This window comes from Erythrolamprus reginae, chromosome 2 (genome assembly GCF_031021105.1).
Source record: "Erythrolamprus reginae isolate rEryReg1 chromosome 2, rEryReg1.hap1, whole genome shotgun sequence".
Classification (NCBI taxonomy): Eukaryota; Metazoa; Chordata; class Lepidosauria; order Squamata; family Dipsadidae; genus Erythrolamprus; species Erythrolamprus reginae.
The window spans coordinates 173,678,523-173,696,435 of NC_091951.1; the positions used below are offsets into that span (position 1 = coordinate 173,678,523).

The following is a 17,913-nucleotide window of genomic DNA, read 5'->3' on the forward strand; positions in this document are numbered from 1 at the left end:
TAGAATTGGAAACCTTAAATTGATAATGTCAGAAGCTGGGTATTAGCCAGGATATAGGTCTGTGTGCACGGGGTTTTCTCATCTTTACCCTTTGTTTTCGGGGAGAATTGTACTGAATTGAATTAATGACTGCCTTTCCAGCTAAGAGACTTTATACTGAAGAGACATGAGCTGCAATAGAAATGAAAGCTGAAATTTGGGTAAAGATCCTTATATATCTTAGCACATTTTTCCCAACTCCTGCTGTGGTTACCGTCTTAGCTAAGCTTGTAGTATTTTCCAAAATACTAAACAACTTCAGAGTACAGAATGCAGATTATGTAAGAGAAAGACTTCTGGCAGTTTCAAATACAAAACCGTGATTCTGTTAAATCAAACAAACCTTTTCAAAGTTTTCACAAACTTGTTTGAAGAATGGAAGAGATGCTTTAGGCTTCTGGAGACAGACTGCTTGCGACCAGCATTCTGCAATTTAACATTATCTGGAGTGTTTAAAAAGAAAACAAGAGAAAGTAAAAGAAATTGGCACGGCTTTGCAGCATTGGGTGTATTTTTATTGAGGTGACCGTGGCAATGATAAAGTTAATGCATTTATGTACAGTCCTCATTTCATGACTACAATTGAGCGTCAAATTTTTGTTGCAATGCAAGACTTTTAAGTCAATTTTGCTCCATTTTACAACCTTCCTTGCTACAGTTATTAAGTGAACCACAGTTGTTAAGTTCATGATATGGTTGTAAAATGAATGTGGCTTCCCAACTGATTTGGCTTGTCAGAAGGTGATCACATAACCCTGTGACACTGCAATGGTCATAACTATGAGTCAGTTACCAAGAATTTTGATCACCTGACCGTGGGGATGCTGCAATGGTTGTTAAGTGTGAAAAATACTCTTAACTCACTTTTTTCCAGCCCTGTTGTAATTTTGAACGGTCACTAAATGAACTGTTGTAATTCTACATGGGACACACATCATGTCAATTAAAAACCATGATCCACAAACCCTCGCTGGCAGTCAAACACCACAGTCCCAACTTTTTAAATCTTTTAACCTCTAAGCATGCCAACAACAAACAGCACCAGTTCGATTGGAGCAACACAAAAAACATGGGCCATGCTACTACCCATGTTAATTCATCAAAGCCTGGCACTCCATAAGCAATTCCATCAACAGACACATTGACCTAGAACCAACCCTGAGAATCCAAATCAAAGACACAGCCAACCAGAGACAGCACTGACCCTCAACCAACCTAAGCAAACTTCTCCGCAACCAGCATGTCACCTCCCAATGACTTTGTTTGTTTGTTTGTTTGTCCGTCCGTCCGTCCGTCCGTCCGTCCATCCATCCATCCATCCATCCATTTATTTATTTATTTATTTATTTATTTATTTATTTATTCATTTATTCATTTATTATTTATTTATTTATTTATTTATTTATTTATTTATTTATTTATTTATTTATTTGACTTCTATGCCGCCCAATCCCAAAGGACTCAGGGTGGCTTACAAAAGTGATAAAAATATAATAAAATAGATACAAAGATAAAAGAAGTCAAACATTTCTAAACTAAAACATTGTAAAATGAAACCCCATAAAGAAAAAAACCCAGTAATTTCCCCATCACAAGACTCTCACTGATGACTCACCACCTGATCATGACCTTCTACCACTGCACCATAGAGAGTATTTTAACTTACTGCACCTGTTTGCCAATTGCACAGTGGCTGAAAAGACAGCACTCCAGAGGGCTAATGTCATTGTCCAGAGAGTCATTGGTTGTCCTCTCCCCTCTTTGGAAAAACTTTACAACTCCTGCTGCCTTAAGAAAGTTCAAAACATTCTTAAAAATCCATCTGATCCTGGGCACTCTTTTTTTTAAGCTATTACCATCTGGCAGATGGTACAGGATAATAAAAACAAGGACGAATAGGCTGAAAAATAGCTTCTATCCCAGGGCAGTAACTATATTGAATTCTACTGTATAATGAAATCTTAATGCAATATTGGTTTTCAATTCAATTTTACAGAATAGAATAGAATAGAATTCTTTATTGGCCAAGTGTGATTGGACACACAAGGAATTTGTCTTTGGTGCACATGCTCTCAGTGTACATAAAAGAAGATATACATTTGTCAAGAATCATAGGGTTCAAATAAGCAACCAGGAAACAATCGATATTAATATAAATCGTACGGATATAAGTTGGAGGAGATGGGTGATAATGAACACTGGAGATGGCATTTAATTTTGTTGTAGAGGGTGCAAAGAAACTAAGCTAAACTAAACTAAACTAAACTAAACTAAACTAAACTAAACTAAACTAAACTAAACTAAACTAAACTAAACTAAACTAAACTAAACTAAACTATAAACTAAACCTGATCCCTGACAGGACCAATCTACAAGAGCTTCACTTGACATACCCAAACTTGACCCATCACAAGTCCTACTGACCACACAAAGCCTTTATAAACAGAAGGACACTGGCATCCCGTAAATTCTGCTGAAGAAGTTACCTAGTCTGGTAATGAAATGTTTGGAAACGAAGTCACAAGCTCAGAGAATGAATCTTCACCCTCATCCTATGCCTGAGCTACAGACATTTGCTACTATTGCAAATGAACTGTTGTAAGTTGAGGACTACCTGTATATACCTCACGGGTTTTCTATTCTAAAATATGGCTTTATATGGTAGTAAGGAAAAGAAGAAAACTGACAGCAAGCACAACGTATAATCTAGAAAGAGGACAATTTTCTTCAACATAGCTTTGAGGGGAGATTTTGGTTGAAGAAAATAATGGAAGTAAATCCCACCATAATTTATGTTTCTCACTACAAACGTCTACACTACGGCTTTAATGAAAATGAGCCTGCCATTGATTAACTGTTATTGATAGAAATAAAAATATAAAGATATTCAGGCCACAGTTTAGGATTCCCAGAAAACATGTTCTGTAAAACGTTTGCCTACTAAAAAAGCAGTCTGAAAATATGGTACAATATCTGCATTTATGGCTGACTGGAAACCCCTTATAGAATTTTTGCATGAGGCATAAAAAATACATTTAGATTACAGCCCAACGTGTTGGAAATGTAAAAACACTCAAGACACCTTCTTTCACCTATGGTGGTTATGTCCAGAAACAAGAAAATACTGGAAAAAAATAAATAATTGATTGTGTCAAATAACAAATACAAAAATAGAATATATGCCAGAATTTTTTCTATTGGGTATTATGAGAGGTACCTATTCTAAAAATGTAAAATATTTAAGCTTGCATATTACAACAGCTGCAAGGATTGTATTTGCACAGAACTGGAAAAATCCGCAACTACCTGAAGACAATGAGATCATCAAGAAAATATACGACTGTGCAGAGATGGACAGATTGACAATGGAACTTAATAATCGAAAAGAATCGGACTATTATGAAACCTGGACAAAATGGTACCAATGGACAAAAAAAAGAAACTCAAAAGGAGCATTGAAATAAAACATCAAGAAATCTAAAAGAAATTAGAAGACAATGTCGATAGGAATGTATATACGATGTAGATTCATCTGTAAATATGATTATGTACTTTTTTTTTTAAAGGAAAAATTTAATAAATATATATTAAAAAAAATACATTTAGAATTTGTGGGTTTTGATGATTGAAAAGAAAGATAATAGAAAAAAAGGGAAGGGTTGTTTTGTTTTTAGTAAGTACGCAGGAATCTTTTAAACTCATGGAAGATAGAGGACATGGATAGACTTGGGGAGATGAGAGCACTTTTTCCTCTAAGGTTGTCCATGTCAAATTCAAAAAGGTTGGGAATTTACAGCAACCTCATGATTAACCACAGTTTAAAAGACTGCAATCCTCCTTTCCCTGCAGTTCTTGCTTGTTCCCACTGTACTTGGTTAAGAAAAAATAGCTAGAGACAATTAGGTTTTTTTTATTTACTCCAACAGCTGTTTCGACTGTCAAAATAATGTCTGCACAAATATTCTGATTAAATTTGAGATGGCTGCTAGGCTTACTTTCATCCCTACAATCTGGCTCCTAATTCCCCTTCTGACTCTAGGCGACAAGAGAAAGATGCAGCTGAACAAGATTCTGTAAAATTCTGGATCTGGAATATATCAAGATCTAAAGTGGTTCCAAAGAATACAGGAGGAGCTGCTCCTCGGTTTAAATGCAGATCTATTTGCTCAAAATCTGAACAATCAAAACACGTATTATTATTTTATATTTTGCAGAAGGAGATTAGAATAAAAAATGGTATCCTGGCAGTTTTTTTTCATGCTTATTTTCACTTGGGAGACAAGTGGCTTCTCTTTCTTTTCTTTTTTCTTGCATTTTTCTTCTAGTTTATATTCTTCTTTTTTAAAGTTTATTTTGTATTCCATCCTTCCAACGTTGGTAACATGAGGACCCAGATCTTTGGGGGCAGTATGCTGACTTTGTAAACCACTTAGAGAGGGCTGTAAACAGGGGTGGGCTGCTGCCCAGACAGGGGGGAATGCAGTGGGATAGTGAAAATGGAGCTCTACCCCAGAGCACCCAATTTCCACTGAAAGATGTTGAAAGAAAATGCAGGGTATCCTGCATAAGCCACACCCACAGTGTGGTAGTAAAATTTTTGGTAGCCCTTCACTGGCTGTAAAGCACTGTGAATCGGTATATAAGTCTAAGTGGTATTGCTATTAGTTTTTACTATTATAATAAAAATTCATATGTACAGTATATTGCTCCCTCCTTCTTTATAATGAATTATGGAAAAAAACCTATGATGCAATTATATCAATAATTATTTTATTGATACAATTGCAGAGTGGGTAACGCAGTAATGCAGGGTGCGTTTACAGAGAAAAAGTACACCACTTGGTTAATCAAATGATTTGGCTTCACTCCATGAGGACCTTAATGGCCATGACTAAAGAACCAAAACACTAGCAACTGTCACAGCTATTCCCACCCTGATGATAGGCTTTGTTTTTATAATCTTGAATAAACAGGGGCCAGAAATACTCAAGTGGGATTAAAAAATAATTTGAGATCCACAGGAAGAAACATTGAAAAGCCTACCATTTAATTAGCTAATAAATAACATAGTGTGATACTACAGTAATTGTATGACAGCAAAGCTGTATCCAAAAACAAAGCAGCATCAATAAATGATAAGGCGAACGAGCTATAAAGCCATAAAACGGGAAAAAAACCCTTAGCATAAGAAAATAAAAAGAGCCTTGCTAGATCAAACAAAATAAGTTTAAATTCTTAAATTCTCTTAAATTCAGCAATCTCCTCTGCCCGGTCATCATGCATGAGATTTTCTCAAATGAGATTTCATGTGAGAAGGCTACAATCCTATTAATATCAATCCATTTTTAAACCAAGGTCTAAGAGTTTTATGGACATTCTGTTATTTCTGGGTAACATGGTTCTGTCTGTTGATCAGTGCAAAGCTGTTAAGATATTCATGAAGTGCGAGAGCCAATGGTAACAAGGTCAGCCAATAAATAGGCATAGCAACTAAGTCAGGCAATGGGAGCTAACCATTTCTGAGTCTGTGCAGAGAATCGAAACTGAGAAGCTCAAGGCTGGGCATGGCTCTGTACACTCTCTTTTGCTTGTCTGCTCTGCTGAAATGAAATTAACTTCTGCTTGTCTTTACTTGAAGTAATAATCTGCTGATGGTATTATATATATCAAATATATCAAAACATTTGATACATACAGAATATAGTTGTCGGCTATGAATAAATTAACTGCCTTGAAATGGTCCTGGGTTGGGCCTAGAGGCAAAAAGGAGCTGTGACGTTCCTTCAATATACCAGGGTGATCCGACATAAAAAAAACATATAGCCCCTCCCTGGTACAGAGCTGGAGGGATCAAGGTCTGGTGGCTCAACTGCTAATTCTCTCGTAAATTTTCACGGGTATATGTATGTAGATTGTTCTGAGTTCGGGTTTTGCCCTGTGTAATATTTTGCAAAATATTACACAGGGCAAAACCCGAACTCAGAACAATCTACATATATATACTGTGTGTGTGTATATATATATATATATATAATTTATAATATATAATTTATTAGATTTGTATGCTTCTGGTTTCGATTTTCTAAAAAAGTTTAATAAAAATCTACTAATAAAACATGAGTTCAACAGCATGTTTTGGCAAATCAACCTTTGTATAGATATGAGATCTTTCCCCACTGCTACTGTGAAGTACACTCTCACCTCCCTAGAGTTGGCAGGAAACTACCAAAATGCAGTTTGCCATTGCGATTGCCTAGCTTGCTTTGATTGCTTCTGGTCCTAGCCATCCAATTTCAGAATAACGGAGTTGAAAGGGACCTTGGAGGCTTTCTAATCCAACTCCCTGCTCAAAGAGGAGACCTTATACAATTTGTCCATTCTCCTCTTAAAAGCCTCTAGTGATGGAGCCCCACAACTTCTGAAGGCAAGTCATTTAATTGGTTAATTGTTCCCATTGTTAGGAAATCTCTCTTTAATTCTAGGTTGCTTCTCTCTTTAATTAATTTCCATCCATTGTTTCTTGTCTGACTTTCTAGTGCTTTGGAAAATAGTTTTTCTGCAACTTGATGTGTGATGAGTGAGCAAATAAATGTATATATCTCATGCAACTGCCTGGTACATTGATTCAATGCTCTCACTCAAAGGCAAGTAATGAGATAATAGCAAATCTGTAAGGACATAGCAGAAAAATGATGTTGCCAAGACATATTTATTACAGCATTTAACACAGCATTGTAATTATGTAAATGTGAAAGGTTAATTGAGAAGCACATGATGTTGAGGATTATGTATAGTCATCCAACAGTACAGTGGTACTTCTACTTAAGAACGCCTCTACTTAAGAACTTTTCTAGATAAGAACCGGGTGTTCAAGATTTCTTTGCCTCTTCTTAAGAACCATTTTTTACTTAAGAACCCGAGCCTGGAAAAATTTCCCAGCAAATTTGAGAGCGGCACGAAGGCCCAGCCAGTTTCCTGCCATTCCCCCTTTAATCACGCCCACCTTGGGCTTTTCTGGGCTGCCAGAGGAGCCTTTCGGTGGCGCTTAAGGAGGCTTTGGCAGTCCTGAGTGAACAAAGTATTTTCCTTTCTCTGGGCGCTTGGAGAGGGAATAAACCTCTGCCAGGGCCCAGAGAAAAGAAACAGTCCCTTTGCTCTGGGCAGCCCAGAGTGAACGGAGCATTTTCCTTTCTCTGGACGCTTGGAGAGGGAATAAAACATTTTGGTGTGGTGGCTCCCTCACGCTGCCTCCCATACACCCAGTGCGAGATTGCCTCCAAGAGCGTCTGACCATGGAAAGGCAAAAGGGGATGCTTCGCCCTGGCGAGATCAACTCGGCTTCAGCCAAACTGAAGAGTCACCACAGTGAAGGAAAGGCACCGGCTACAAAGTGAGTGAGCGAGAGGAGAGGGGAGCCCTTCAGCATGGGAAGGAAGAGGAAGCAGATAACAGCAGCAGCAGCAGCAACCACTTTTCGGTCAAAGGAATGGGAGGTTGCCCTCTCTCGCCTGCCTGGCTTTTTCTCTCTGGCACAGTGTATGGGAGGCAGCCTCGTGCCAGGTGTATGGGAGGCCCATGCTCCTCCATGCCGTCTCAGAGTCCCTCTTTTTTTTTAAGCCTTAAAGTTTTGTATTCTGTTGATTCCTCTCACTTCACCTTCTTCCTTCGGCAGCAACTGTCCTCCTCCTCCTCCTACCCAAATTCTGAGCTTTTATTTCTTTCCTAATGGGTTTACATGCATTATTTGCTTTTACATTGATTCCTATGGGAAAAAATGCTTCTACTTACAAACTTTTTTTACTTAAGAACCTGGTCACAGAACGAATTAAGTTCTAAAGTAGAGGTACCGCTATATTACCTTCAACTGCTATCCTCCAACAGTAAAAATGCTGATGGCAATACCAGCCAGTATTTAAATTTTTATGAAAAGACACAAGGCATTAAATCTGTTCTATGCTGAGTAGTTAAACTGTTTGGCAGGTGACATTAAAACAAATCTTCATTATGTCACTAAATTAAGTAAATATAACTGACATAGTGGATGAGGAGAGGAGAAATTAGAAAGGATTTCTAATGGGTAAAGAGAAAGTTGTTATTTGCCTGCACTGTGCATTGGATGTATCTTTCATTAGTACCAAATCTATAGAAGATGGATAAAACCATGTACCAATGGTGGGTTGCTGCCAGTTGGGACCGATTCGCTTGAACCAGTGCCAGAAATTTGCCTCCACTCACTGAATTGGCAGCAATTTATTTATTTTAAATATATTTATATTTTATTTAATACATTTCACTAAAATTAAATAAGCCTTCTCATAAGAACTGACAAAGAACTACACAGTTTGTATCTAAGTTATTTGAAGGCAGGAGATGAAAGGCCGTTGGCTGAAGAAAAGTGACTGGAGAGAGAGAGAGGTGTTTAAGCCTTCTGTCATCAACCAATTCTCTCTTGCAAATACACTGAAGTTATTTTAAAATTCTCTCTCTTTTTTCTTCTACAGCTTGGTTTGGAAATCACCATAGAGTTTGACAGGAAGAGGGAGGAATGCGTAAGAAATTGGAAGCCTATAAATGAAGTACCTCTTTTTGTTTCTCAAATTTATTTTTTTATTTTTTTATTTTTATCTATCTATCTATCTGTCTGTCTGTCTGTCTGTCTGTCTGTCTGTCTGTCTGTCTGTCTGTCTGTCTTGTCTGTCTGTCTGTCTGTCTGCCTGCCTGCCTACCTATCATCTATCTATCTGTCTGTCTGTCTGTCTGCCTGCCTGCCTGCCTGCCTACCTATCATCTATCTATCTGTCTGTCTGTCTGCCTGCCTGCCTGCCTGCCTGCCTACCTATCATCTATCTATCTGTCTGCCTGCCTGCATGCCTGCCTGCCTACCTATCATCTATCTATCTATCTATCTATCTATCTATCTATCTATCTATCTATCTATCTATCTATCTATCTATCTATCCTATCTATCCATCCTATCTATCCATCCATCCACCCACCCACCCACCCACCCAACGAATGAAATATTCTCATTGAAATACTTTGTTCTGTACAAAGTTGAATGTGCACAATAGCATGTGAAATTGATTGTCAATCAGTGCTGCTTCCTAAGTGGACAGTTTGATTTCACAGAGGTTTGATTTACTTGGAGTTATATTGTGTTGTTTAAATGTTCCCTTTATTTTTTGGAGCAATGTAGTTTGCAATGTATATGGCAATGTAGTTTGCCATATACAGTACTACAAGATCTTTGAAGTTTTCTTTAGGCAATTCATGCATTACCCTTTTCAAGTGGCATCTCATGGTTATAGCACCTCTGCTTTTGGAAGGAAAAAAAATACACATAGTAGATCACAGGTTTCAACTGCAATTGGGACCAGGTCAGCCATCCTTAAGCAATATGATTGTAAAGTGCAATGACATATTACTGATAGTGAAGGGCTACCAAAATTTTTACTACCACACTGTGGGCGTGGCTTATGCAGGATGCTCTGCATTTTCTTTCAACATCTTTCAGTGTAAATTGGGTGCTCTGGGGTGGAGCTCCATTTTCGCTACCCCACTGCATCCCCAACATCCGGGCAGCAGCCCACCCCTGCTTAATGATGACATTTCCAGGAGTCCCAGTTGCCATCCTTAATATTCTATGCACATATTATCCCACATATATCCACCTATAGGAGCTACAGGTAATCCTCAACTTAACCCTGGAATTACAGTTGCAAGTCAAGGCACCCACAAAACTGGAAGTAAATTTCTGAATTTTTAAATGATAACCATTAAATGAACAATGTGGCCATTAAGCAAAGGCAGCAATCATTAAGCAAAATGATTTTATTTTTTTCAGGATGCAATCTGGGTTGGTCACCAAGACCAGAGATTTAGTCTTCCAAGCTTTTGGACTCATCCTGGAGCCCATCCTCAGGCAACTTCTCTCTACCAGACTGAGTATTTTACTGGAAATTGTCAAAAAATGCTGGAAATCAGCAAAATAACATTGTGAATCACAGACGGATGACCCCAGAAATCAGTGATACGTTGTAAAGCTAACCTGCACAACACATGGTCATGTACCCATAAGGAGGAACACAACCATTTACAATGGCTCATGTTTTATGGACCATAGCACTCATTCTGTGGCCATCGTAACTTTGAATAATCATAATTCAACTGGTCAATAAGCAAGCATTACCTGTACTGTTCCACATTCCAAATGCATTATTCAGACCATTTCTCATCATTATTCAACTTTCAGTCAAATTTATATTGCACTTTTCTCTTAAGATAGAAAAAAAATAATTTTGTTGATTGATGACAGGGTGATAACGATAAGAACCCACTTATTCAGGCAATGTCGTCAGTCCTTTTCAAAAGGCACGTTCTTCTCGCATGGATGTTACCATAGTTACAAAAATGGGAACACCAGACTTTTTGATAGTCAGAACTGTTGCGTAGCAGCATACAAAAGACTCAAGTTTTTATCCTGTAACCTTAAATCTAGGAATTTATTTGATCCTTACAGTGTGTCAAGAATTTCAATTCACCTGTAGATTATGGTGGTAAAGGGGGACAATTCATGTTGAGATTGCTCAATTTTCAATCAGGAACAATCCAAATAAGCTCTAGGAGGCAGCATCTACAAAACTGTTTCAAGTGATCAGACCATCGATTAGGTAGAGAAATTGGTGAAGCCTATCTGAACATAACAGATGGAACCGAAAAGTAGCACAACCATTCTGCACTAGAATCTACATTCTAGTGTAGATTATGAATTTTGGTGGTTATAGATTCACAAGAACATTCAGCATGAATGTCACACTCATCAGAAGGGCTGATTGAAATTAAAGTCTTGACTTCAGAAGCTTCTTCCTATTATTGACAGGAGGCAGCTTGAAATATACAGCAACAAGAGAAACTGTGGTCTAGTTGGGCTGCTTTTTTCTTAGAGATTGTAGGAGCTTGGTAAAACCACTGATTTTATTCAATTGCCGAATACAGCGATTTTGTCATTTGTCCAGGAGATGGCTAAAGGAAAGCATCATTTCCAACATTTTCTGTTATCCATTCTTGCAAATCAGCAAGCAAGAGGGAGAGGGAGGGAGTGAGAGAGAAGAGAGGGGGAGAGGGAGGGAGAGGGAGAGAGAGAGCGGGAAAGGGCGTGAAAGAGAAAGGGAGAGAGAGGGAGAAGGAGCAGGAGAGTGAGTCAGTCAGTGAGTGAGAAAGTGAGGGAGAGGGAGAGTGAGGGAGGGTGAGAGCGTGAGAGTGAGAGAGGGGGGAGAGGGAGTGGGAATGGGACAGTGAATGACTGAGGGAGAGAAAGAGGGAGTGAGTGAGAGAGAGTGAGAGTGAGAGAGGGGGAGAGAGAGGGAGTGAGGGAGAGAGGGAGAGAGGGAGAGAGGGAGAGAAGGAGAGGGAGGGATAGAGAGGGAGAGAGAGGGAGAGGGAGTGAGAGGAAGGGAGGAGGGAGAGTGAGAGAGAGAGAGGGAGGGAGAGAGGGAGAGCAAGAAGGTGAGTGTGTGGGAGAGAGAGAGAGAGAGAGAGAGAGAGAGAGACTGGGTGGGTGGGTTAGACAAGGAGGGAGGATAATACTTTATTGGAAACCTTTTTTCAAAAGTATGCTATGTTGCCAATTTGGAGAAGCCAGAGCGAGATAGTCTGCTAAAGTGATTCCAGATGGGCCAATATTAATATCTCTCCTTTCCCGATGAATGGGAAGGTATAACCCAGATAGGAGGTTGCTAAAATTACAGGCGCCACAGAGGCCTTGCCTGGTTCATTGCCCAATGGATATTTTACTCTTACCTCTGCAACTGTAGCTCGGACGAGACGCTCTAACCTGCTGCAACAAACGTTCCAGGGCTTCAATCTGTCCCCGGTGTTTAGGCTCTCTGCCATCGCAGTCTTTCCAGTCTGGGGAACAAAAGAAACCAAGAGAATGAAAGTCGAGCAAAGGGAAGAGGCCCTGATCCCATGCCTGCTGGCATCCGAGAGAGAACATGAATTCAGGGCCCAGTGTGCCTGATTTTAATTATCTGTCCTTGATCAGAACCTGGGTGTAAAATGCAAATAGCTTCCAATCCAGCTTGCTTTGTTAGCCCATGCTAAGTTGAAAGAAATTCTGGGGGTTGAAGTCCAAATAGATTCAAGTTGCCAAGGTTGGGAAACACTGATCTAGATGCCCTAAAAAAATGTTCCTCTTCAGAACATGCATACCTTGCTTTATTGCATTTGGTTTTCTTTTGCTTTGCAGATATTACAATTTTTACAAGATTCTCCACAGGCAAAACGATTACAACTCGCTGCCGCCTCAGATTATAATTAACATTTTTTAAGCAATAGAGTATTTTTAATTAAGATGTGTACATTGTTTTTTAGCTATAATTCTATTGCACATTTAATAGAGTATCACGTTGTAAGCATAATTTTTATACGCACTGGGAAACTAAACAATTTGCATGGCTCATATTGTATGTTTGCTGCAGGAATGCCTTGCAGCGAGATGGGCAGCAAATTTAATCATAATAATAAACAAACAAACAAATAAATTTTGGTGCTAGAATCATACCCACAATATCTCTGAGGCATGCCTATACTTGAGCTCTGAGTGGCCTGTTGAACATCATCAAATGTCACACTAGACTAGAATTTGCCAGTAGTCAACACTGACCCCTCAAGGTTATTGGGACTATCCAAAGGGTCAGTGTTGTTGTTATTGTTATTCATAGTACTACTATTAATTCAAGTTATTTAATTTAATTATTAATTATATAATAAATGTTTGGAAGTCAATGAACTATCTGAAACGTCATGAAAGGATCAATGAGTTGAAAGTGAGTTTGGGAATTTCTGAAGTAGACTCAATTAAAATAGATTTCATTAAATCTAAAATGAATTTCACTTGATATATTTATTCTACATTTCTTTAATATTTCAGACCTTAAAAATGAAATATTGTCAACTTTTCCAAGGGTTGGGAAGGTTGCAAGTGATCCTTGGCCTTAAATTGAACATCCTTGTTCAGTTTGGTTCTGTAAATTGAGCCAACCCAACATCAATTCCCTATGGCTAGCATTCATTAAAATGCCAAGGGAATTTCAAAATTCACAGCACTAACAGATCTGGAAAGCAGTAAGTTGGGAAACATATATTAGGCAACAGATCATTTTCTTCTCCATTGTTACATATGGAACTCCTCCTAAGTTTGCCAGTTCTGAAATACTAAATACTGTAGCAGAGCTCCTGTTAGTTTGATGTATAAACTCAGTCTGGACTTTTGAATTACCATCAAAACTACTAACCAAGATGACATAAATTGGGCATTCAACGTAAAATGTATCTGGCTTCAAACTGCATCTTTGTTGTAAGCATACAGTAATGAATTTGGCCATTTTGAACTCGAAGGTAGGAATTCAAAAACTTGTCTGAGTCACGTCACCAATTTTCAGTTTATTTTATTTATTTATTTATCCAATTTGTATATGGCCACCCCTCCCATCTTGGTTATGCTGGGCATGTAACAGCAACCAAGAGAAAAGCAAATTTGCCACAGGTCAGTAATCTCATGGAGTTTCACTATTCCAACCCCTATGTTTGGCAACACATCTAGGGCTTCAAAGCTTTGAAAAATCTGCCAGCTTTGGGGCCAATCCAACCTTGGGGGAATAGGGAATGTGCAGGAGCTGCAACTCAAAGGACACTTTTTAGGTCCAGAAAATGGGAGTCCTTAAACTGATGGGAGCCACAGTATGCCTCTCTTGACAGACGGAACAGAGCAGGTTAAAGACAAGTGTGGAGAGGCTGCCCCACAAATAACCGAGCCCCATACTTGCAGGGACTTTATAGAAACATAGAAAATTGATGGCAGAAAAAGACCTCATGATCCATCTAGTCTGCCCTTATACTATTTCCTGTGTGGATATATGTTTATCCCAGGCATGTTTAAATTCAGTTACTGTGGATTTACCAACCACGTCTGCTGGAAGTTTGTTCCAAGGATCTATTACTAATATTATAAGTGACAATTGCACCCAGAAGCACACTAACTGCAAATGCAACTTGTAGTGAAGAGGTGGAAATGTACTTCTAACTGCCCACATTTATTTATTTATTAGTTTGTCAAATATGTACAGGATAGCAGGTAGAAATGTGAACACGGACATGAATGAAGGAAATGAATACAGATAAATGGGGACAGTAGGATAGAGACAGTAGGCATGCTGATGCACTTATGCATGCCCCCATTAAGGATGGACTTATTGAGTTTATTGAGATTGACTCAGAAGGTTGACTCAGGCTCCATCTTTTCAACGTCATCAAAATGAGAACCCAGATTGTTGGGGACAATATGCTGACACTGTAAACTGCTTAGAGAGGGATGTAAACCACAGTGCAGTGGCATATAAATCTAAATGCTATTGCTATTATGTTAGGCTATGTCACTATCTCCATTCTGTTAACTTCAACACTAGCCTGAGAATTTTTAAATTATATTACATTTTGGTTCATATTTATGTTGGCTTGTACATTTTCTTCAAGTATTTCTTTTTGTATGAAATAAAAAAGCATTCAATTCTGTTTCACATAATGAAAGGGGTCACGTAAGTCAGGGAAAGTGCAGAGGCTGTCACAGATTGGGGGAACTCAAAGGGAATGGTGGCTTAAGCCAAGAAGAGTATGTCTTCCTTCCTTCCTTCCTTCCTTCCTTCCTTCCTTCCTTCCTTCCTTCCTTCCTTTCTCCCTCCCTCCCTCCCTTTCCAGTATGCAGGTTAATGGTTGTTTCAGGATGAGGGGTTATGAGACTCGTTGGGAAACTGGAATTTTGCAAATGAAGATCATGTGCCTACAGCAAAAGCTCAGCAGCAGCCTGTAGCACTGAACCAGTGACAACTTTCCCAAATTTAATTCTCTTGAGAGTCCTAGATTTTGGAAGCATTCTGCCCATTTGAGGTACTTGATTGAAATAATCATTGCTTTACGATGCACCATTTCAACCAATTAATGGTGTAACATGAATTTTAATAGTATATAGATACAGCTGAGAGAATTCCCAGCCAGTTTGCAGTGCAACTAGGAGTTATGGCCCCAAAGATCTGGAGAATACCAAGCTGTGGGAATGTTATGGAGTTCTCATAGTAAATTAGTGAATCCACATAGCTCAGTTAGCTCAGTTTCCCTCGCAGATTTGGGTTTCGAATGGCCTTCTGATAGGCTTGGGTATAATAATAATAATAATAATAATAATAATAATAATAATAATAATAATAATTTACTAGACTTGTATGCCACCCCTTTCCAAAGACTCAGGGCGGCTCACAACAGCAAAAGAACAATACAATACAAATCTAATAATTAAAAACTATGACTAAAACCCCTCTATCATTAAAAAACAATCAGTACAATACAGTCACAACCACACATAACTCTTAATGGTCAGAAAATTAATTGCCCCATGCCTGGCAACATAGATAGGTCTTCAGGGTGTTGCGGAAGGTGAGGAGGGTGGGAGCAGTTTGAATCTCTGGGGGAGTTGATTCCAGAGGGCTGGGGCTGCCACAGAGAAGGCTCTTCCACTAGGCCCCACCAGACGACATTGTTTAGTCGACGGGACCTGGAGAAGGCCAACTCTGTGGGACCTAATCGGCTGCTGGGATTCATGCGGCAGATGACAGTCCCGTAGGTATTCTGGTCTGATGCCCTGTAGGGCCTTATAGGTCATCACCAACACTTTGAATTGTGTCCAGAAACTAATCAGCAACCAGTGCGGCCATGGAGTGTTGACAAAACATGGGCACATCTGGAATGACCCATGACTGCTCACGCGGCTGCATTCTGCATGATCTGAAGTTTCTGAACACTCTTCAGAGGTAGCCCCATGTAGAGATTGTTGCAATAGTTGAATCTCAAGGTGAGAAGGGCGTGAGTGACTGTGAGCAGGGACTCCCTGTCCAAATAGGGCTGCAACTGGTGCACCAGCGAACCTGGGCAAACGCCCTCCTCACCACAGCTGAAAGATGATGTTCTAAAGTCAGCTGTGGATCGAGGAGGATGGCCAAATTGTGGACCCTCTCAAAGGGGGTCAATAATCCCCCCCAGGGTAATGGACGGACAGATGGGATTGTCCTTGGGAGGCAAAACCCACAGCCACTCCATCTTGTCAGGGTTGAGTTTGAGCCTGTTGACACCCATCTAGACCCCAACAGCCTCCAGGCACCAGCACATCACTTCCACTGTTTCACTGACTGGACACAGGCTGGAGATGTACAACTGGGTGTCATCTGCATACTGATGACACCTCACCCTATGCCCTTGGATGATCTCACCCAGTGGTTTCATGTAGATATTAAATAGCAGGGGGGAAGGACCGACCCCTGAGGAACCCCACATTCCTCAGGGGTCTATAGTATTAGAGTTAGGTATGAATGCTCTACATTAAAATCTACAAAAATTCCTGAAACCAATATTATTATGGAAGTTTTACACGTATGGAAATTTCTAAATTTAGATTACAGTTTTAAGCCAAAATCAGCTCTGTTATAAAAAGGATTCCCCAACATTAGTGTATGAATTTGAGAGCAGAATCCATCACCCGTTGCCAAACACAACTATTTCCAAACTCCAGTTCCAAAACGGTTCACCTAATAGGCCACATATATTAAGCATAATCACCTTTCTGTAATATAATAGCCACATACACACCAACAACTAAGGCCAAATAAAACCTATTACATCAATGGAAAAATTGAGATACAATTCTTACAAGCAATAATTTACAAACCATGTAGACTAATTTTCTTTGAGTTGGCCTGAGTTAATAAGGTTTTATTGGGCTGATTTGTGCATCCGTATCAGAATGTTTATTTTATTTGTATCAGGACATTTATCAGCAGATATAAAATCATTAGAGAATTTCTAATACCTTTGGGAGTTGGGCGGCATATAAATACAATAACTAAATACATATTAGCAGATCAAGTGAAGTGTAATAAGGTTAAGTGTTTGTCACCCATTAATTAACATAGCAGTGTCAAGATATTTGTTTCCTCATCAATGCTGCTCTGGTCACAGCTGCTCTGTGACTATGTATGGTTTTCATTTATTATATTGCATGCTTAAAATTTTTATCACAAAAAAAAATCACTACCTCTTGATCTCAATATTAACATTTTTCTCTACACCCACTTGAATGGTATGTACCCTGCCAACACATCATGCATTTTATTCCAATAATGTAATTTCTCCAGTGTAGAAAAGCTTATACAGTTATTAACAGCAGTACATTTTGATTCCTCTGAAGCCTGAGCTTGCTTTTTCATTTAACTAAGAAATGTATAGCTTCAGTTAAGCCAGGAAGTAGAGGGTTAAAATCAGGGGGGAAATGCTACCAGTTTAGGCATGTTGGAAGTGGTATCTGCCAGTGGTTCCTCCTGCCTGCCTGGATGTTGTCATTTTCTTTTTTTTCCACCCTCTGCGCATGCACAAAGCCTTCTGTGCATGCCCAAAGGGTGAGAAAGTGCATGTGACAATGGTGTGCATGCATGCACAAAGCATGTACACACAAAGCATGCATTTCCATGTAGTTTGGATTTATCATTCCTGGTGGAAGACCATGGCTATAAGGGCCTTTGTGCAAGTTTGCCTTACACTCCTATTGCTCCCATGTTTGGATTGAGAGGCCCTATTCATGGGGATTCTTGCCTTACTTCCCTCACAATTGGTTTACTCTAATGTGCCATACATAGAGACCACATGGTAGGGAAGTTAAGTAGATTTCACTGCTGGTTAAGAACCAAATGAGCAGCATAATATTAAAGATAATACCATAATGTATGTATGACACCTATAAATAATTCTACTTCTAATTCTGAGATCAAAACTAAA

At 39.2% G+C, this 17,913-nt stretch overlaps 1 protein-coding gene across 1 annotated transcript in view; it reads right to left on the reverse strand.

The window, feature by feature from the left end:
* The window catches only part of ANKFN1 (ankyrin repeat and fibronectin type III domain containing 1), a 144,759-nt gene that overhangs the window by 43,939 nt on the left and 82,907 nt on the right, over positions 1-17,913 (reverse strand). The window contains exons 8-9 of the mRNA XM_070736009.1: positions 11,839-11,946; positions 383-482 (exon numbers count right to left, since the gene is read on the reverse strand). Of these exons, the coding sequence (XP_070592110.1) occupies positions 383-482; positions 11,839-11,946 (208 nt within the window). The remainder of the gene's footprint in view (positions 1-382; positions 483-11,838; positions 11,947-17,913) is intronic.